The following is a 20,816-nucleotide window of genomic DNA, read 5'->3' on the forward strand; positions in this document are numbered from 1 at the left end:
AGTTTGAGTTCAATCCCCACATAGGGCTCTGTGCTTATGGTGTAGAGCCTGCTTGGGATTCTGTCTCTCTTTCTCTGCCGTTGCCCCGCCTGTGTGTGTGCTCGCTCTCTCTCCGTCTCTCTCAAAATAAATAAATAATTAAAGAAATTTTTAAAAATAAATAAAAGATTCCATTAGGCTTAGATGTGTCTAAACTCTATATTAAAAGGAACTCTTCTCACTGAGATTTTTTTTTTTTTCTTCAAAATGTTTACACTCTTCTTAGTAATACTTGATTTTCTTTAGGTTCTTGATCTACCTGAAGAACCTCCTGAAACAGCTGACGAAGTAAGCTCATTTTTTTCTCTGGAAATTAAATATATTTTGTTTTCTTTAACATCAAGTGAGTATGTCTTATCTCAGTTTGGGTTTAGAAAAAGAAGAGAGTACGCATGTTTATGTGATAGCCCTGTAATTAGGTCTGTTTTGAACGTGGTGTAATAGCAAACCTCTCAGCCTGTGTCCAGTTTTGGAGCCTGCCATCCACCGAGTGGGTCTTTAGAGCCCCCACACCTCATCAGGCAGAGATATGATACATGGGCTTTTCCAAAACTTTAGGTCAGCAAAGGAGTTACTTGTTTTTTCTAGATTTTTTGTTGTTTATTTATTTATTTTGAGAGAGACGGAGAGCAAGCAGGAAAGGGACAGAGAGAGATGGAGTCAGAGGTTCTGAAGAGGGCTCTGTACTGACCACACCGAGCCTGACATGGGGCTCAAACCCACGAACTGTGAGATCATGACCTGAGCCAAATGCAGACACTTAACTGACTGAGCCACCCAGGAGCCCAGGGGTTACTTTTTACTAAAAAATCAGGGACGCCTGGGTGGCTCAGTTTAGGGACCAACTCTTGATTTTGACTCAAGTCACAATCCCAGGGTTGGATTGTGGGACTGAGCCCCTTGCAGGTTCCCTGCTGAGCCTGGAGCCTGCTTGAGATTCCCTTTCTCCCTCTACCCCTCCCCTGCTTCTGCGCGAGCACACTCTCAAAGATAGGCAGATGACTTCAAATTGTAGTTTTCCCCTTAACAAAGAGAAAATGAAGCATGCAGCTGCTGTGTAGATGTTTGAATTGAAGGATGGTTTGCTGTTTTGGGGGGCAGGGTTCAATTGAACCTCCACACTGCACTGAGCTTCCATCTGCCCAGCTGCTGTGCCACATTCTGTGCTGCCTTCCTGTGGTTGCCCAGCAGAATTTCAGACAGGTCTCTAATGTACTGGGAGCATGTGTCTTTAAAGCCATTAAGTCCTTTAGGCAAAGGGAAGCCCTGATGGTTTTCTATTTCTTAGAGCTTGGCAACTATTATACTCCTTGAAAACCAGTTGTGAGTCTGCCACTGGGAGGGTCTTAATTTTATCAATACACTTGCAACATTTCAATGGAATACTTTGGCTGTCTGAGGAAAATCCAGAAGTCATGCAAAAATAGAGAAAATGAAACATGCAATGCAGATACTGATCTTGGAGGAGAAACACAATTAAAAAAAAAAAAGAGAGAGAGAGAAAAAAACTTCTCATTTCTTTCTGTTATACCCAAAAAATTCATGTCTGTGATATGTCTGTCCTGACACACACCCTTCTACATTCTCACACCCATTTATAATACAGACGTAATTAGATATAGCTCAGGTTTGACTGGGAGCACCTTTTTTACTCTGGTTTTAAAACACATGACACTAGGGGTGTCTGGGTGGCTCAGTCAGTTGAATGTCTGACTTCGGCTCAGGTCATGATCTTACAGTTCGTGAGTTGAACGAGCCCCACGTTGGGCTCTGTGCTGACAGCTCAGAGCCTGGAGCCTGTTTCGGATTCTGTCTCTTGCTCTCTGCCCCTCCCCCACTCATGCTCTGCCTCTCAAAAATAAACCAATGTTAAAAAAAAAAAAAAAAAAGTGTCAACTTTCCAAACAAACTCCCATCTTCTTTCTGTCTGCAACTATTTTCATATTGTAAACTACCTTTCATTTTAAGGAGTCCCTGGGAATTAAATTTTGTTTATTGCTGCTACTTTTTCTTTTTAAGATTTTTTTTTTTTTAAAGTAATCTCTACACCCAACTTGGGGCTTGAACTCACCACTCGGAGATCAAGATTCACACACTCCACTGACTGAGCCAGCCAGGTGCCCCTGCTGCCACTTTTAATTTAGCTTTCATTTAACAATCTGTGTTTGGCATTGTGATTTACTTTCCAATTTGGATTGTGTCCCATGTCTTTTACCCATTCATATGTCAATCCTCTATGCTGTCAGTAATATTAGGAGAAACAGCACAACCAATTTTCATAGTAATTGAAATAACAAAACAGTTGCTAGATTTTCAAACAATGATAGTTAATTTCTCTTGAGTATCTAAACATAATGGCAAATATTAACTTATATATATTATATATATATAATTTTTATTTTGAGAGAGAGGGACAGAGAGAGGAAAAAGAGAATCCCAAGCAAGCACTGTCAAACTGGAGCCTGATATGTGGCTGTGAGACCCTGACCTGAACTAAAAAAGTTAGATGCTTAAAAAGAAACAAAAAAAAAAAAAGTTAGATGCTTAACCTACTGAACCAGCCAGGTACCCCTTTAATTCAGTATATTTGAAACCCTAGTTTCTCATAAAGAATTTGGCTTTAATTCTGCTTTCAGATCATTAGCCTTTGAACAGAACCTCACTGCCAAGTTAAATTTTGTCATTTCTAAAAATAAGCAAAATTGACTTTAAATCTGTGATTCAGCTGTTTTGTGATTTTTTTGTGTGTTATTATAAAACTATTCATTAGTAGAAGTACAACAGGGCTCAGCATTGCACTGATTTGGATATGAATCAAATACCTTATCTACTTGAATGGAAATATTTTCTAACATGGCTTTCCTGAAGGGGGTAGGTGCTGCTGTAAAACCACCATTTCTATATCTTATGATACCTACATAACTCCCAGGACAGTTATGATAATGTTAGCCATAAGAAAGGGTTTCCTGGAGCACCTGGGGTGGCTCAGTCGGTTAAGCATCCGACTTTGGCTTGGGTTATGATCTCGCAGTTCGTGAGTTTGGGTCCTGCATCAGGCTCTCTGTTGTCAGCTTGGAGCCAGTTTCAGATCATCTGTCCTCCTCTCTCTGCACCTTCCCCCACATCTCTCCCAAAATAAACATTAACATAGTAATAATAATAATAATAATAAATTTTAAAAAAGAAAGGGTTTCCTGACTGATAAATAATGCCCATCAGAATAAATTATTAATTCTTCATCCTTTTTTTTTTAATGTCTTATAATATTAACTGGTAGTTTGCAAGGTCTTTTTAGCTATTTTACTGTTTTATCAAAGGGGAACTGACGGGGAAACAATACGTAAAGCAGATGGAGCAGGAGCTCCTCCAGGAGAGGAGGTCTCTTAGAGTTTCCAGCATCCAGGACCAACTCCACGCCTGTCTGTCACTTGCTTGGAGGACACAGGCATGGCGCACAGCTTATGATGATAGAGTAACTTGGGACACTTGTTTCCTTGCAACCCGGCGTTTTTCTTGTCTGTAGACTCTAAGGTGGACTGGATCTTCTTGGTTTGGTAGATGAATTTTGAAGCCCCTGTGCAACCTTGATATTATCTGGACAGACAGAAGCATCTAGTCTCTGGTGTCCTTGCCAGAAGGCTGTGTCATTGATCTCAATCAAGAGGAAGATGTTCTCTTCCATTTCAGAAGACATTTTTATGTTTCAGGTGAATTTTATCTGGACCTTCACGTTGATCTACTGCTCTCAGAGCTAAATGCCTGTAAAACCCCATAGAGCTTTTTAGAATTACGGATGTTTCGTAGGAGTAGTATTTTGGAATTGCAGAGCACGCTGGATTGGAATTCTTATTGGAACATTTTTATTCCTCAGGTAGTTGCTGTTGCTCTCCGATGTCCAAGTGGGAGGGTCCTGAAAAGAAGGTTTTTTAAGTCTTGCAGTTCACAGGTGAGGAAATTCATATTTTGAGAAATGTTTTTGTTGAATTTGACAATAGTTTTCTCCCATGCAGTGGGGGAGATATTACCACTCCCTTGTCTGGCGCTCCCTTCAGGTAAGGGTAAAGGGCATTTATACATACTCTGTGTTGTGGAAATTTGGATAATTAAGCATGCTGGATCTTTTTTCAGTTTTTTTTTTCCCAGTTCTTTTCCTATTTTTTATTTGTTGTTTTTTAATTAATTACATTTTCACAGCTTGGTAGATAATGTGCTTTCATATCCTTCAGAAGCAGACAGTATTAACTTTGTTCCCATTATCCCTGATAGATTATTAACTTAAGCCCTATTGCTTAGATGTAATTTTCAGATCATTCTTTAGGGCTTATTTCCTTTTGTTCCAATGGATTTTTTTTTTCTCTTAAAAACAATGCTGTGTTCATTAGCAATAATTTGGAAAACATAGAAAAGTAGAGAGGAAAAAAGGCTTGATCTGTAGTCTAATGCCAAGGTCAGTTGCTAATATTTTGGTGTATTTCTACTTTTAAGTGCATTTAAACATATAATTATGCACTGTATTGAAATATATCTAGTTTTCTATCCTGATTGCATTTAACCTTCTGTGATGAGCATGCTATGAACCATAATGGAAAATACTGATGGATTCAACTGCATCCAATGTTACAATAGAAATGTAACATTCTATAAAGAAAAAATTGTAAAGTTAAATATTTGGAGAAAATATTTTACATCTATGTATGATAGAGTCATTTCTTTCTTGTTTTTAAAAAATTTTTTAACATTTATTCATTTTTGAGAGAGAGAGAGTGTGTGTGTGTAGGGGAGGGGCAGAGAGAGACGGAGACACAGAATCTGAAGCAGGTTCCAGGCTCCACGCTGTCAGGACAGGGCCTGACGTGGGGCTCGAATCCATGAACCATGAGATCATGACCCGAGCCAAAGTTGGACGCTCAACTGACTAAGCCACCCAGGTACCCCTAGAGTAATATCTTTATAAAGAGCTAATATACAAATCAAGGAAAAGGTAAACACCTCAGTAGGATGGCAGTTGAAAAAAAAAAAAAAAAACACTTAGGATTTCCTAAAGAAAAATAAAAGTGACAAATAAAAATAGGGAAAAAATATTTGGCCTTACTTAGAATCAAAGAAGTATAAATTAAAATGGGACATAATTTTCTGCTTATCAGATTGTCAGAGATTAAAAAGAAGAGTAACGTAGGCACCTGGGTGTCTCAGCTGGTTAAGGGGGCAACTCTTGATCTCACGCCTCTTGAGTTTGAGCCCCACATCAGTCTCTGTGCTGACAGCATGGAGCCTGCTTTGGATCCTGTCTCCTTCTCTCTGCCTCTCTCCCACTTGCACTTTCCCAAAAAGTAAATAAATGTTAAAAAAAGAAAAAGAGTAAGCCAGTTGTGGCTAGTGTGTGGAGAAAATGGTGATTCTCATTAACTGTTCCTATGACTATAAATTTATAAATTGGGACACTGTTCCTATGAGATAATTTACCCGTGTAACCTTTAAAATAGATCTTTTGTTTCATTAATTTCATTTATGAGAATTTATTCTATAGAAATAAGATAAATGATCAAAGGTATAATGTGTTTCATTAATTTCATTTATGAGAATTTATTCTATAGAAATAAGATAAATGATCAAAGGTATAATGTGGGAATTGGTTGAATTAAGGTCTATCCAAATATTGGAAAATTAGGAAGCTTTATGACTTAGATGTACATTTGTTACATGGAATATCAGTAGGTTCTTGGATGGTGGTTAGCAGGAGAAGTCAGAGATTATCTGTAGTTGATAGTCCAGCTTCCTTCGAGAACATTGTAGTATCTAGGTTTCTTCCTAAAGCAGCAAACTGTCCTTTGGCAGACATTTTTAGGCAATAGTAAGTGGACATTTTGATGGTTACTATGGAAATCCTCATAACAGGAAATGTTTTCAATTTATAGGGGTGGCCCATTGACAATTGGACTATCCTAAGGCAGAGTCCCTAGGGCTTGGATAGGTCTATGGTGACAAAGTTCCTGAGTGATTTTGATGTGGACTATTGGCTTAGATTTTGATCTAAATAATTTTTTTCCCAAGTGCTAAACTTTTGTTCTCAACTTTTCTATGTTGAATAACCACCCCATTCCTTGTGGTTGGGACTTTCCTAGTTGTTAAATGCCTCTGCTCTCTATAGATGCCTATAGTCCCTAGGCCTTCTCTGAAACTTCCAAAAGGTACTAAGGGTTATTTGCATCTCACAATTCATGGTATGCTATTTTCCTTTAAATTCTAGAAGGTTTTGTTTTATTACTCCTCGGGGCATGATTTAACAATGAAGGAATTGTGAAATATCATGGTAATCTAGAGGGATACAACTGTGCACAGTATTTAATAACTAAACTTTTTATCTTTCAGGTCTTATTTCACTGGATGATGAAAATCGGGTACCACATATCTCTATACAGCCTTTCTACTTCCTTTCCCAGAAGGCCTCTGGAAGTAGAGGAAGGCTGGTCCCTGCAGGACATTGGAATAACTATGGATACTGTACTCAATGTGGAAGAAAAAGACCAGAGCAACTAATTAAGAAATGAGAATGACCTGTTTTACATAAAATCAGTTATGCCATGATCTTACAAGACATAAAGGTTTCATGTTAAAATCATGCCATACCTTGATTGAGCTCAAGGCAATAAACACTTTAATGTTGATATCCTCGGGAATGTATGGACACGAAGGATTAGAAAAGGATTGCTCTCTGCATATAATAGTTTTTGGAATGTGCCGTCATAATGTACCATCTGAAAACTAGATTAAAATGTGTACAGTAAGGCACTCCATGATTTGTATTTTTCCTAGCTGACATCATTCATCACTGTGTTGAAAAACAAAATCATATGACTTTGTTTCCTGCCTCTTCAGTCCACCCTTGCCATACTGAACATTTCACAATTCAGTCAAACTCTTTAAAATCTATTAGGTAGAAATGTTTGTTCTGCTTTATTTCTAGAAATGAAACTTTAAAGACATTTCAAAGGTCTCTAATGCTTTACAGTTCTTTTTGATATCCAATGAAGGGTTAGTACCCAAAATATATAAAGAACTTATAAACTCAACACCCAAAAAACAAATTATCCAATTAAAAATGGGCAGAAGATATGAACAGACATTTCTCCAAAGAAGACATACAGACGGCCAACAGACACATGAAAAGATGCTCAACATTACTCATCTCAGGGAAAATGCAAATCGAAACTATAACGAGATATCACCTTGCTCCTGTCAGAATGGCTAAAATCAATAGTACAGGAAACAGATTTTGGTGAGGATGTGAAGAGAGGGGAACCCTCTTGCACTGTTGGTGGGAATGCAAACTGGTGCAGCCACTGTGGAAAACAGTGTGGAGGTTCTTCATAACGTTAAAAATTGAACTCTTATGATCCAGCAATCACACTACTAAGTAGGCGAAGAACACAAGAGTACTAATTCAAAGCAATACATGCCCCTGTATGTTTATAGCAGCATTATTGACAATAGCGAAGATACGGAAGCAGCCCAAGTGTCCATCAGTTGATGAATGGATAAAGAAGATGTGGTATACATACACAATGGAATATTATTTAGCCATAAAAAGGAATGAAATCTTGCCATTTGCAACAACATGGATGGAGCTAGAGAGTATAATGCTAAGCAAAGTAAGTCAGAGAAAGATACCATATTATTTCACTCATGTAGAATTTAAGAAACAAATAAGCAAAGGGAAAAAGACAAACCAAGAAACAGACTCTTAACTATAGAGGACAAACTGATAGTTGCCAGAGGGGAGGTGAGTGGGAGGATGGGTGAAATAGGTGATAGGGATTAAGGAGTGCACTTGTGATGAACACTGGGTGATTAAAATAAAAACAAAAAGGTGAAAAAAAGGCTTAAAAAAAATAAAGTTCTTTTCGATAGGTATGTTTTGTTTACTTAATCAGTGTCAAGGTTTATTTCATTTCACCTTACATTAAATTGGAACATTTGGAAGTTCCAGGTGGATCAATATTTTTATAAATAAAACAATGGGAAGGTGCCTGGGTGACTCAGTTGAGCGTCCAGCTCCTGATTTCAGCTCAGGTCTTGATCCCAGAGTTGTGGGATCGAGCCCTGTGTCAGACTCCATGCTTGCTTATGATTCTTTCTCTCCCTCTGTCCTTCTCCCCAACTCATGTTCTCTCTCTAAAAATAAAATAATAGTAAAACAATGAAAACATGAAAATACAGGTGAGCTTTTTTACACTTTTTTAAGTTTACTTCTTTTGAGAGCCACAGAGTGAGCAGGGGAGGAGCAGTGAGAGAGGAAGAGAGATCCCAAGCAGGCTCTGCATGGCCAGTGTAGAGCCTGATGGACTCAAACCCATGAATTGTAAGATCATGACCTGCCAAGACCAAGAGTCAGACACCTAACCAACTGAGCCACCCAGGCGCCCCTGGGTGGGTTTTTTTGTTTGTTTTCATATCTGGTTATTTAATTTTCCTTCAATGGTGTATTCATGTACGATAATACCAAGTTCCACTCTCAAGTGTTCTGGGGAACTTTATTTCAGCTCAGGTCATGATCTCACAGATGCCCGCGTTGGGCTCTGCCCTGGTGGTGCAGAGTCTGCTTGGGATTCTCTCCCCCTCTCTCTGCTTTAACCCCACTCTCTCTCTCAAAACAAATGAACATTTTAAGAAAGTTAACTTGACTCCTCTTGTGTTTTGGCCCCTCTTTAGTGCTCCTTTTACCTTTTCTGTAGAATTTATTACACTGTACTATAGGTATGTTTTTGTTTTCCCAAATAGTTCCTTAAAAGCAAGAATTGTATCTTTTTCTCCCTCCAGAAGTACTTAGTATACAGTATATGCTTAATATATGTTTGAAAAAAATAAGTTTCTCACCTTTAACATTTTTTTTTTCTGGTCTCTGGAATATCCCACATTGAAAACAAAATGAAAAAAGGGGGTGCGCTTTGGGTGGCTCAGCCAGTTGAGCATCCGACTTCAGCTCAAGTCATGATCTCACAGCTTGTTACTTTGAGCCCTGTGTGGGGCTCTGTGCTGACAGCTCAGAGCCTGAAGGTTGCTTCAGAATCTGTGCCTCCCTCTCTCTCTGCTCTTCCCTTGCTTGTTCTCTCTCTCTCTCCCTCAAAAATAATAAACATTAAAAAAACATTTTTAATGAAAAAAAAGACTCAAATTGATTGTGAAAGGGTTTCAGGTTTTTTTTTTTTTTAATTTTTAAAAAAATGTTTATTTTTGAGAGAGAGACACAACAAACAGGGGAGGTGTGGCAGAGAGAGGGAGACACAGAGTCCAAAGCAGGCTCCAGGCTGTGAGCTGTCAGCACAGAACCCGACACGGGGCTTGAACCTATGAACCACAAGATTATGACCTGAATCAAAGATGGATGCTTAACTGACTGAGCCACCCAGGGACCCCCCCCCAATTTTTTTTAAATAATTATTTTTGAGAGAGACAGAGTATGAACGGGGAGGGGCAGAGAGAGAAGGAGGCAGATCCAAAGCAGGCTCCAGAGCCCAATGCGGAACTCCAACCAACCCACGAACCGTGAGATCATGGCCTGAGCCGAAGTCGGATGTCCTCAAAGGGTTTCAAAACTTTACAAAGTTATGAAAACAAAATAACCCATAATCTCAATACCCAGAAATAAGTGTGACTAAAATTGTATACTAAAAGTATGTCCTGGGGCGCCTGGGTGGCGCAGTCGGTTAAGCGTCCGACTTCAGCCAGGTCACGATCTCGCGGTCCGGGAGTTCGAGCCCCGCGTCGGGCTCTGGGCTGATGGCTCAGAGCCTGGAGCCTGTTTCCGATTCTGTGTCTCTCTCTCTCTCTGCCCCTCCCCCGTTCATGCTCTGTCTCTCTCTGTCCCCCCCAAAAAATAAATAAACGTTGGAAAAAAAAAATGTGTCCTGTTGGACTTTCTATGCTTATGTACAATTGATTAAAAAAGCAAAAAGGACCCCACATTTTTAGACCCCTTGAAAAACTGATATTGTGAAAGCTAACAAGAAACTGTGCTACTTAGGAACTGTGGTAGCCAGCTCCGCGGTGGGGAAATTTTTATGTGGCAAGGGAGAACTAGTACAAGAAACATTCAGGATATTTTCCCTAACAGGTTGAAATGGCCTTAGGGTGAATGCCTTTTGCTGTTCTGGGTAGATTCTTTGGCTTCTGTAGCTGGCAATATGTCTTAGGGCTCCTTTCAAACAGTAAGCTTCCACTATTCTTTGAAATAGACTCAAGTGCAGATAGAAATACAATAGAAAATGAACAAACACTTCCGTATTTACCTGTTCTGATCACAGACTTTCATAGACTCTATTTTCAGTTGTCCATCATCATCCATTTCCAAGGATACAGACTACAGAAAATATTATCGTTAAAAAACAATCTTTCTGTCGGGATGAGCACTGGGTGTTGTATGGAAACCAATTTGACAATAAATTTCATATTTAAAAAAAAAACAATCTTTGTTCTCTTTTAAAAAGCCAAATTTTAGTAATTAGCAAATGGCCTTTAAAATTTGCGGCATAAAGTTTCCTCCTGTGTCCCCAATTTCTAACACAAACATCATTGGGGCTATTTCTTTGCATAGCAATATATTTTTCTTTAAGCAAAGAAAAAACACTATTAGTTGTACCACTAAAGCGCTAATGATAGATGGTTGTTTCCTTGGTTACAAAACTAATTTCTTCCCCTGGATGGAGAGAAAGGACACAAACCTTAAATCTTTAGATTCTTGGTTAATAATACTATTTTTTTTTAATTTTTTTTCAACGTTTACTTATTTTTGGGACAGAGAGAGACAGAGCATGAACGGGGGAGGGGCAGAGAGAGAGGGAGACACAGAATCGGAAATAGGTTCCAGGCTCTGAGCCATCAGCCCAGAGCCCGATGAGGGGCTCGAACTCCCGGACCGCGAGATCCTGACCTGGCTGAAGTCAGACGCTTAACCGACTGCGCCACCCAGGCGCCCCAATAATACTATTTTTTATACTATAGTCCCTTTGAAATGAGTTGGAAAAATTAGAAACATAATTAAGGAATTATTTTTAAGTATGATGATGGCATTGTGGTTAGGTGAGAAAGAAAAGAATCTTTATCTCTAAAGATATATGCTGCAATATCATAGGAATTATGGTAAAAATCTGCTTCAAAATAATGGGGAGAGGACAGTAGGTAGGCATATAGCTGAATAAATATTAAAGCCTAATAAAAGGTACATTAGGGTATCTTATACTCTTCTTTCTAATTCTGTATAATTTCCATGATAAACTGTTTAATGATATCAACAGGCTTAAGATTAAAAAAAAAAAGGGCAGGGGCGCCTGGGTGACTCAGTCGGTTGATCAACCGATTTCAGCTCAGGTCATGATCTCGTGGTTTGTGAGTTTGAGTCCCATGTCGTCGGGCTCTGTGCTGAGAGCTCAGAGCCTGGAGCCTGCTTCAGATTCTATGTCTCTCTCTCTCTCTCTCTCTCTCTCTCTCTCTGCCCCTCCCCCACTGATGCTCTGTCTCTCAAAAATAAACATTAAAACATTTTTAAAAATTAAAAATAAATAAAGGTGGCAGGAGATGGGGGGGGGGGACTAGTCTTAATCAGTTAATTGTTCTGCTAGCTGAAACAGATCCTAAAAATAACAATACATATCCTTCTAAACCGTACGTATCCTTCTACTTAGGATAAAGCTGTAAAGAATGTTTTTCTCTAACAAGAAGCAGCTGGATGATGCACAAAACCATAACATTTTTGAGCCTCAGATTGCTGAGGCTGCAAAGGATTCACGGAACCAGAATTCCAAAGGGGGATAATCCACTACAAGGAGAGACAGGAAGAGGTTCGGTAGAATTGTGGGTGCTATACAAACAGATAAGACAAATCCAGCTAAGATTTTAACATTTTTAAAGGCCAAGCGTGGGCCGCTGTATCACTTTGGAATGGGACTGGCTATTTAATTTGTGAGTCTTAGTGCAAAATGAAAATGTGGGAAACCTCGCTGGAAAATGAAGAATTCCAGATGGTGACAGCGAGCATTAAATCAAGCGTGAGGACCTTCTAGGTGTGGGCTGTATGTGGCCGCACAAGGCATCCGCCTCAAAGCCAGTCCTGGCCGGTGGTCTGAGACAGAAAGGGAGTTTCCACTCACCTGAAAGCACTTACTATCAGCCTTCATTCGCCAGGTGTTTGTGGAGGGGAGCAAGACAGGTGCAGGAGACCAGGAAAGGCCAACCTGGTTGCAAATGAGGAGGTGATTGCTGGCTGTGGAGGAATGAGTTTAAAGCTCCACTAGCTTTCTAGGATCCTTCTCCTCTACAAAGCCTCTTTGTAGAGGACCATAGGCAGAACCATAGGCGGTTCACCAAGTACGAAGACCTCAGGACGCTGGCATAGATCTACTGTTGGCTGGAGAAGCAGTAAAAGGAAGATCCATCTGCCTCTCCAAAGACATAGGTAAAGATTTATTGCTCCCAGGGGAAGAGTAGAAGCAAACATTCTCATTCCTGGGGGAGGGCTGGATACAGATACGAAACAGATGCTGGCTATTGCTGGGGGTGGCGCAGCAAACAGCCACCCTAGACCAACCACAGATACAAGGCGGAGTTTGGTTGCCACAGGTAGGAAGAACAGGAACCCTGAGAAAACCTCACCTGGGAAGTCAAAACACAAAGGGCCTGCCTGAGATGGAGGCGGAGTTAGGACAATAGGGCATCTCTCCTGCTCCTGCCATGAACTTGGCACCCGGTCCCAGGCACCAGCAGGCTGCAACCACAACACACAGACTGAGCACGGAGGAAAACCCTCTCTCCGATACAGGTACACAGGGACAATGGAGAAAATATCTTTCAAAATAGAACATGAAACAAATACTTTATTTTATTTTTTAAATTTTATTAACAAATTTTTAATGTTTTATTTTTGTGAGAGAGAGCATGAGTGGGGTAGGGGCAGAGAGTGGGAGGGGACAGAGGCTCCAAAACGGGCTCCATGCTGACAGCAACAAGCCCAATGAGGGGCTTGAACTCACAAACCCCAAGATCATGATGTGAACCGAAGTCATTTGCTTAACCAACTGAGCCACCCAGGTGCGCTGAAACAAATACTTAAAAAAAAATTTTTTTTTACATTTATTTATTTTTGAGAGACAGAGCATGAGCGGGGGAGGGGCAGAGAGAGAAGGAGACACAGAATCCCAAGCAGGCTTCAGGCTCCAAGCAAGCATTCAGCACAGAGCCCGACTCAGGGCTCAAACCCATGAACTGTGAGATCATGACCTGAGACGAAGTCGGATGCTCAACCAACTGAGCCACCCAGGCGCCCCCAAATACTTTTTAAGATATACAAAAGCTGAAGGAATGCATTACCAGCAGACTTGCCTTACAAGAAATATTCAAGTAAACCTTTCAGAAGAAAAAAAACATTATACGAGATGGAAATATGAATTTACATAAAGGAATTAAGTGCATTTGAAATGGTATAGATTGACCTGAGTACATACATAAAAGGTTTTCCTTATTATATAAATCACTTTACATGATAGTCTACTGTTTAAACAAAGTGATAATGTTCTATGGGATTTTTAATACTTGTAAAAGAAAGGTGTAAGACAACGGTAGCAGAAAGTGTGAGGGGATCAATGGAAGTATACTAGTGAAAGGTTCTGTACGTGAAGTGGTGGGATATCACTTGAAGGTAGACTATATATTTATTTTTTTTAAGTTATTTACTTTGAGAGTGAGGGAGGGGCAGAGAGAGAAGGAGAGAGAGAGAATCCCAAACAAGTTCCATCATGCTGTCAGCACAGAGCCCAATGCAACTCGGGGCTCAAACACATGAACCGTGAGCTCATGAAATGATCTGAGCTGAAATGAACTGACATCAAGAGTCGGACCCTTAACCAACTGAGCCACCCAGGTGCCCCCAGATTTTATTTTTAATCTCTACACGCAATGTGGGGCTCATACTCAAAACCCCAAGATCAAGAGTTGCATGCTCTACTGATTGAGCCAGCCAGGCACCCCTGGTAAGATGAGTGTTTAGACTCCATTTATTTTTTAGTCAGTTTTGATAAGGTCAAGATACTCCAGTAATTTGCTCATTGTTTGTTTTCAATTTATTGGCAAATAGTATTCATAGTACCCTTTTAATTTTTTTATTCCCTTTTGAATCTTCTATTTTGCAAAACTCAGGCTTTTATTTGTGTCTTCCTTTCCTTCATATTTTATTAGTCTTCAAGTATCAGCTTTGGTTTTGTTGATCTTTTCTTTGGAATATTTTATTTCTTTTAATATTTGCTGTAATCTTTTAACTTTTATGGAGTAGTAAACACTTAGTTCATTAATATTAAACTCTTCCTTTATTATAATACAAGCACTTAGGGGCTCCTGGGTGGCGCAGTCGGTTAAGCGTCCGACTTCAGCCAGGTCACGATCTCGCGGTCCGGGAGTTCGAGCCCCGCGTCGGGCTCTGGGCTGATGGCTCAGAGCCTGGAGCCTGTTTCCGATTCTGTGTCTCCCTCTCTCTCTGCCCCTCCCCCGTTCATGTTCTGTCTCTCTCTGTCCCAAAAATAAATAAAAATGTTAAAAAAAAAATAATAATACAAGCACTTAGTTATAAATTTCCCTTTAAAGACTGGTTTGGTTACATTGCACAAGTTTGTTGTCTTGTTTTTTTTTAATGTTTATTTTTGAGAGAGAGAGAGAGAGAGAGAGAGAGAGAGAGAGAGCGCGCCGGGGGAGGGGCAGAGAGAGGAGACACAGAATCTGAAGCAGGCTCCAGGCTCTGAGCCATCAGCACAGAACCCAGTGAGGGGCTCAAACTCATGAACTGCAAGATCATGAACTGAGCCAAAGTCGACTCTTAACTGACTGAGCCACCCAGGTGCCCCTGTTGTTTTTTTAAATGTATACTTATTTATTTTGAGAGAGAGAGAGAGAGAATGAGAATGAGCAAGCATGAGTTGGGGAGGAGCAGAGAGAAAAAAAGGGAGAGAACCCATGCAGGCTCCAAGTTGTCAGCACAGAGTCCAGCGTGGGGCTCCATACCAGAACCGTGAGACCATGACCTGAAATCAAGAGTCCAACACTCAACTGACAGAGCCACCCAGCTGCCCCTACATTGCACAGGTTTTATTTTGTTCTGTAAACAGCTTCACTAAGGTATAGTTTATATATAACATTTTCCCATTTCAAGGGTACAAATAAAAGACTTTTGGGAGTGCCTGGTTGGCTCAGTCAGTAGAGCATACAACTCTGGATTTTGGGGGTGCAGGTTCGAGCTACAGGTTGGGTGTGGAAATTAATATATTAAAAAAAAAGATGGGGTGCCTGGGTGGCTCATTGGTTGAGCGTCCGACTTCGGCTCAGGTCATGATCTCACAGTTCATGAGTTTGAGCCCTGTGTCGGGCTCTGTGCTGACAGCTCCAAGCCTGGAGCCTACTTCAGATTCTGTGTCTTCCTCTCTCTCTGCCCCTTCCCCGCTCATACTCTGTCTCTGTCTCTCAAAAATGAATAAACGTTAAAAAAATTTTTTTAAAAATTAAAAAAAAAAAAAAAAAAAGATGGGGCGCCTGGGCTGCTCAGTCGGTTGAGCATCCGACTTTGGCTCAGGTTATGATCTCGCGGTCCGTGAGTTCGAGCCCCGCGTCGGGCTCTGTGCTGACAGCTCAGAGCCTGGAGCCTGTTTCAAATTCTGTGTCTCCTTCTCTCTCTGACCCTCCCCCGTTCATGCTGTGTCTCTCTCTGTCTCAAAAATAAATAAACGTTAAAAAGAGATTTTTGGGAAAACTTATCAAATGAAACAGCTATGACAATAAATCAGTCTTAGAACATTTTCATTGTTCCAGTAAGATCCCTCATGCCTATTTACAGTTACTTCCCATTTCTACTGGCCACCCCAAGGCAAACACTAATCTACTTCTGTCCCTATAAATGTATCTTTTTCTGCAATTTTCATATAAGTGGAATATATGTAGTTTCTCATGTTTCATTCTTTCACTAGCACATTGTGAAATTCATGTTGTAATACATTTCAGTTTATTCCTTTTTATTTATTTATTTTATGCATTTATTTAATTATTTAAACAAAAATTTTTTTTAATGTTTTTATTTTATTTTTGAGACAGAGACAGAGCTTGAACAGGGGAGGGTCAGAGAGAGAGGGAGACACAGAATCTGAAGCAGGCTCCAGGCTCTGAACTGTTAGCACAGAGCCCCATGCGGGGCTCAAACTTACAAACCTCGATATCATGGCCTGAGCCGAAGTCGGACGCTCAACCGACTGAGCCACCCAGGCGCCCCATTATTTTTCAATGTTTATTTATTTTTGAGAGACAGAGACAGAGTATGAGAGGGGGAGGAGGGGCAGAGAGAGAGAGAGGGAAACAGAATCGCAAGCAAGCTCCAGGCTCTGAGCTGTCAGCACAGAATCTGAAGCGGGGCTCGAACCCAGGAACCACAAGATCATGACCTGAGCCGAAGTCGAAGGCTTAATTGACTGAGCCACCCAGGTGCCCCCCCTTTTTTTCCTTTTTATTAATAGTACTTTACTGTTGTATGAATATAACATTTCTGTCTATCCATTCAGCAGTTGATGGACATTTAGATTGTTTCCAGTTTTTGGCTATTATAGTTGATGTTGCTATAAATATTTGCATACTTATCTTTGTGTCAACATGTATTGTAGTTTCTCTTGGGTAGATATGTACGAGTAAAATTGCTAGGCACAAGGTAATTTTATGCTTAAGAAACTGCCAAGTTTCCCAAAGGGGCTATACCGTCTTACATTTTTTGATAGCAGTGTAAGAGCGCTCCAATTTCTCTATGTTCTCACCAACATCAGTTATTGATGTGTTATATTAGTTCCAGGTGTACGATATAGTGATTCAACAGTTCCGTATACTACTCGGTGCTCATCAAGATAAGTGTACTCTTAATCCCCTTCACCTATTTCACCCACCGCCTCCCCTCTAACAATGACTAGTTTGTTCACTGTATTTAAGAGTCTGTTTTTTTGTTTCTTTTTTCATTCATTTATTTCTTAAATTTCACATATGAGTGAAATCATATGGTATTTCCTTTCTCTGACCCACTTATTTCACTTAGCATTATACCCTCTGATCCAAATGGCAAGATTTCATTATTTTTTATGGCCAAGTAATATTCCATTGTATTATACACCACATCTTCATCTATTCATCTAAGTGCATCCATGGGCACTTGGGTTGCTACCATACCCTGGCTATTTTAAATAATGCTGCAATAAACATAGGGGTGCACATATCTTCTTAAATTCGTGTTTTTAAAATTTTTTTTAAACGTTTATTTATTTTTGAGACAGAGAGAGACAGAGCATGAACGGGGGAGGGGCAGATAGAGAGGGAGACACAGAATCGGAAGGAGGCTCCAGGCTCTGAGCCGTCAGCCCAGAGCCCGAGTGGGGCTCGAACTCACGGACCGTGAGATCGTGACCTGGCTGAAGTCGGACGCTTAACCGACTGAGCCACCCAGGCGCCCCTTAAATTCGTGTTTTTATTTTCTTTGGGTAAATACCCAGTAGTGGAATTATTGGATCATATGATAATTCTGTTCTTAATTTTTTGAGGAACTGCCATACTGTTTTCCATAATGGCTGGTAGTACCGGCTTACATTTCCATCAGTTCCTTTTTCTTCACATCCTTGTGAACACTTGTTATTTGTGTTTTTTATTAGTCATTCTGACAGGACTGAGGTGATATCTCATTGTAGTTTTGATTTGCATTTCTCTGATGGTAAGTGGTGATGAACACCTTTTAATACTATTGGCCATCCGTACGTCTTCCATGGAAAAATGTTTATTCATATCCTCTGCTCATTTTTAATTCGATTATTTGTTTTTTTGGTATTGAGTTGTATACGTTTTTTATATATTCTGGATATTAACCCCTTTTCAGATATATCATTTGCAAATATCTTCTGCCATTCAGTAGGTTGTCTTTTTGCCTTGTTGATGGTTTCCTTCACTGTACAAAAGATTTTTATTTTGGTGTAGTCCCCATAGTTTATTTTTGGTTTTGTTTCCATTGCCAAAGGGGACCTATCCAGAAAAGTGTTTCTATGGCTGATATCAAAGTGATTGCTGCCTATATTTTCTTCTAGGGATTTTATGGTTTCAGGTATCACATTTAGGTCTTTAATCCATTTTGAATTTTCTTTGCATGTATGGTATACGAAAAGGGTCCAGTTTCTTTTGCATGTACTGTCCAGTTTTCCCAGTACCATTTAGTGAAGAGTTTGCCTTTTTTCTATTGTATATTCTTGCCTCTCCCATTGTAAGTTAATTGACCATAAAACTGTGGATTTATTTCTGGGTTCTCTATTCTGTTCTGTCAATCTATATGTCTATTTTTGTGCCAGTACCATACTGTTTACTATATGATAAACTTACTGATTACTATAGCTTTTAAATCTGGGATTATGATACTTCCAGTTTTGTGCTGCTTTTTCAAGACTGATTTGCCTATGTGGGGTTTTTTGTGGTTCCATACAAATTTTAGGGTTATTTGTTCAAGTTCTATGAGAAATGCTATTGGTAGTTTGATAGGGATTGCATTATATTTGTAGATTGTTTTGAGCAGTGTGGGACATTTTAACAGTGTTGGTTCTCCCAATCCATGAGCATAGATATTTTTCCATTTGTTTGTGTCATCTTCAATTTCTTCTTCAGTTTTTAACAGGTTTTGGAATACATCTTTTGTTAAGTTTATTCTTAAGTATTTTACTCTTTTTTTAAATTTTAAATGGGAGTTTAAATTTTTAAATTTTAAATGGGAGTGTCTTCTTAATTTCTCTTTCTGCTACGTCATTATTAGTGTATAGAAATGCAGTGGATTTCCGTATTTAACACTGTATCCTGTGACCTTACTGAATTCATTTATCAGTTCTAGTAGTTTTTTGATGGAGTCTTTACGGTTTTCTCTATATAGTATCCTATCATCTGCATATAGTGAAAGTTTTACTTCTTCTTTACCAACTTGGATGCCTTTTATTTTTTGTCTGATTGCTGCGGCTAGGACTTCCAGTACAATGTTGAATAAAAGTGGTGAGAGCGGACATTCTTGTCTTTTTCCTGATCTTAGAGGAAAATCTGTTTTTCGCCAATGAGTATGTTAGCTGTGAGATTTTCACATATGGCCTTTATTATTTTGAGGCATATTTCCTTTAAATCTATTCTGTTGAAAGTTTTTATCATAAATGGATGTGGATGCTGTACTTTATTGAGTGGTTTTTCTGCATCTATTGAAATGATCATATGGTTTTTATTCTTCTTCTTGTTGATAGAATGTATCACATTGATTAATTTGTAAACATTGAACCACCCTTGCATCCCCGGAGTAAATCCCACTTGATTGTGGTAAATGACTTTTTAATGTATTGTTGGATTCAGTTTGCTAACATTCTGTTGAGGAGTTTTACATCTGTGTTCACCAGAGATATCGGCCTCTAGTTTTCTTTTTTTGTGAGGTCTTTATCTGTTTTTGGTATTTGGATAATGCTGGCTTCAGAATTTGGAAGCTTTCCTTCCACTTGTATTTTTTAGAATAGTTTGAGACAGTAGGTACCGACTCTTCTTTATTTTTATTCATTCATTCATTCATTCATTCATTCATTATTTTTAAATTTTTTTTTGAGAGAGTATTTTTTATTTTATTTTATTTTTTTATTTTTGAGAGACAGAATGAGCAGGGGAGGGCTCTGAGCTGTCCATACAGAGCCCAACATGGGGATGGAACCTGAGCTGAGGTCAAACACCCAACAGACTGAGCCATCCAGGTGCCCTGGTATTAACTCTTCTTTAAATGTTTGGTAGAATTCACCTGTGAAGCCATCTGGTCCTGGACTTTTGCTGGGAGATTTTTGATTACTGAGTCAATTTCTTTGCTAGCAATCAGTCTGTTCAAATTTTCCATTTCTTCCTGATTCAATTTTGGAAGATTTTATGTTTCTAGGAATTTATCCATGTTCTCTAGATTGTCCAATTTGTTGGCATATTATTTTTAGTAACACTACTCTTACAATCCTTTATATTTCTGTGGTGTCGATTGTTACTTTTCCTGTTTCAATTCTGATTTTATTTATTTGAGTTCTCTCTTTTTTTAAATGAGTCTTACTAAAGGTTCATCAATTTTGTTGACCTTTTCAAAAAACTAGCTCCCAGTTTCATTGTGTTTTTAGTCTCTATTTCATTTATTTCTGCTCTAATCTTTATTTTTTCTTTCCTTTTACTGTCTTGGGCTTTGTTCTTTTTCTCGTTGCTTTAGGTGTAAGGTTAGGTTGTTTCTTGCCTTTTTTTTTTTTTTTAATGTTTATTTTTGAGATAGAACACGAGCAGAGGAGGGGCAGAGAGAGAGAGAGAGCAAGATATAAAATCTGAAGCAGGCTCCAGGATCTGAGCTGTCAGCACAGAGCCTGATGCAGGCTCGAACCCACTAACTGCAAGATCATGACCTGAGCTGAAGTTGGACGCTTAACCAACTGAGCCACCCAGGCATCCCAGATGTTTCTTGCTTTTTGAGGAGATAGGCCCATAGTGCTATCAGGTTCCCTCTTAGAATTGCTTTTGCTTGGGGCACCTGGGTGGCTCAGTTGCTTAAAGGTCTGACTCTATTTTGGCTCAGGTCATGATCTCACAGTTTCTGAGATCAAGTCCCACGTCAGGCTCTGTGCTGACAGTAGAGCCTGCTTGGGGTTCTCTCTCTCCCTCTCTCTCTGCCCCTCCCCAGCTAGTGTTTTCTCTCTGTCTCA

At 39.5% G+C, this 20,816-nt stretch overlaps 1 protein-coding gene across 2 annotated transcripts in view; it reads left to right on the forward strand.

The window, feature by feature from the left end:
- The window catches only part of UBXN8 (UBX domain protein 8), a 29,016-nt gene extending 20,742 nt beyond the window's left edge, over positions 1-8,274 (forward strand). For both annotated transcript variants that reach the window (XM_015062679.3, XM_015062678.3), the window contains 3 exons: positions 286-327; positions 3,911-3,985; positions 6,409-8,274. In XM_015062679.3, coding sequence (XP_014918165.1) covers positions 286-327; positions 3,911-3,985; positions 6,409-6,576 — 285 coding nt within the window. In that variant the 3' untranslated portion in view covers positions 6,577-8,274. The remainder of the gene's footprint in view (positions 1-285; positions 328-3,910; positions 3,986-6,408) is intronic.
- Positions 8,275-20,816: the final 12,542 nt, after the last annotated feature.

Source organism: Acinonyx jubatus, chromosome B1 (assembly GCF_027475565.1).
Source record: "Acinonyx jubatus isolate Ajub_Pintada_27869175 chromosome B1, VMU_Ajub_asm_v1.0, whole genome shotgun sequence".
Lineage (NCBI taxonomy): Eukaryota > Metazoa > Chordata > Mammalia > Carnivora > Felidae > Acinonyx > Acinonyx jubatus.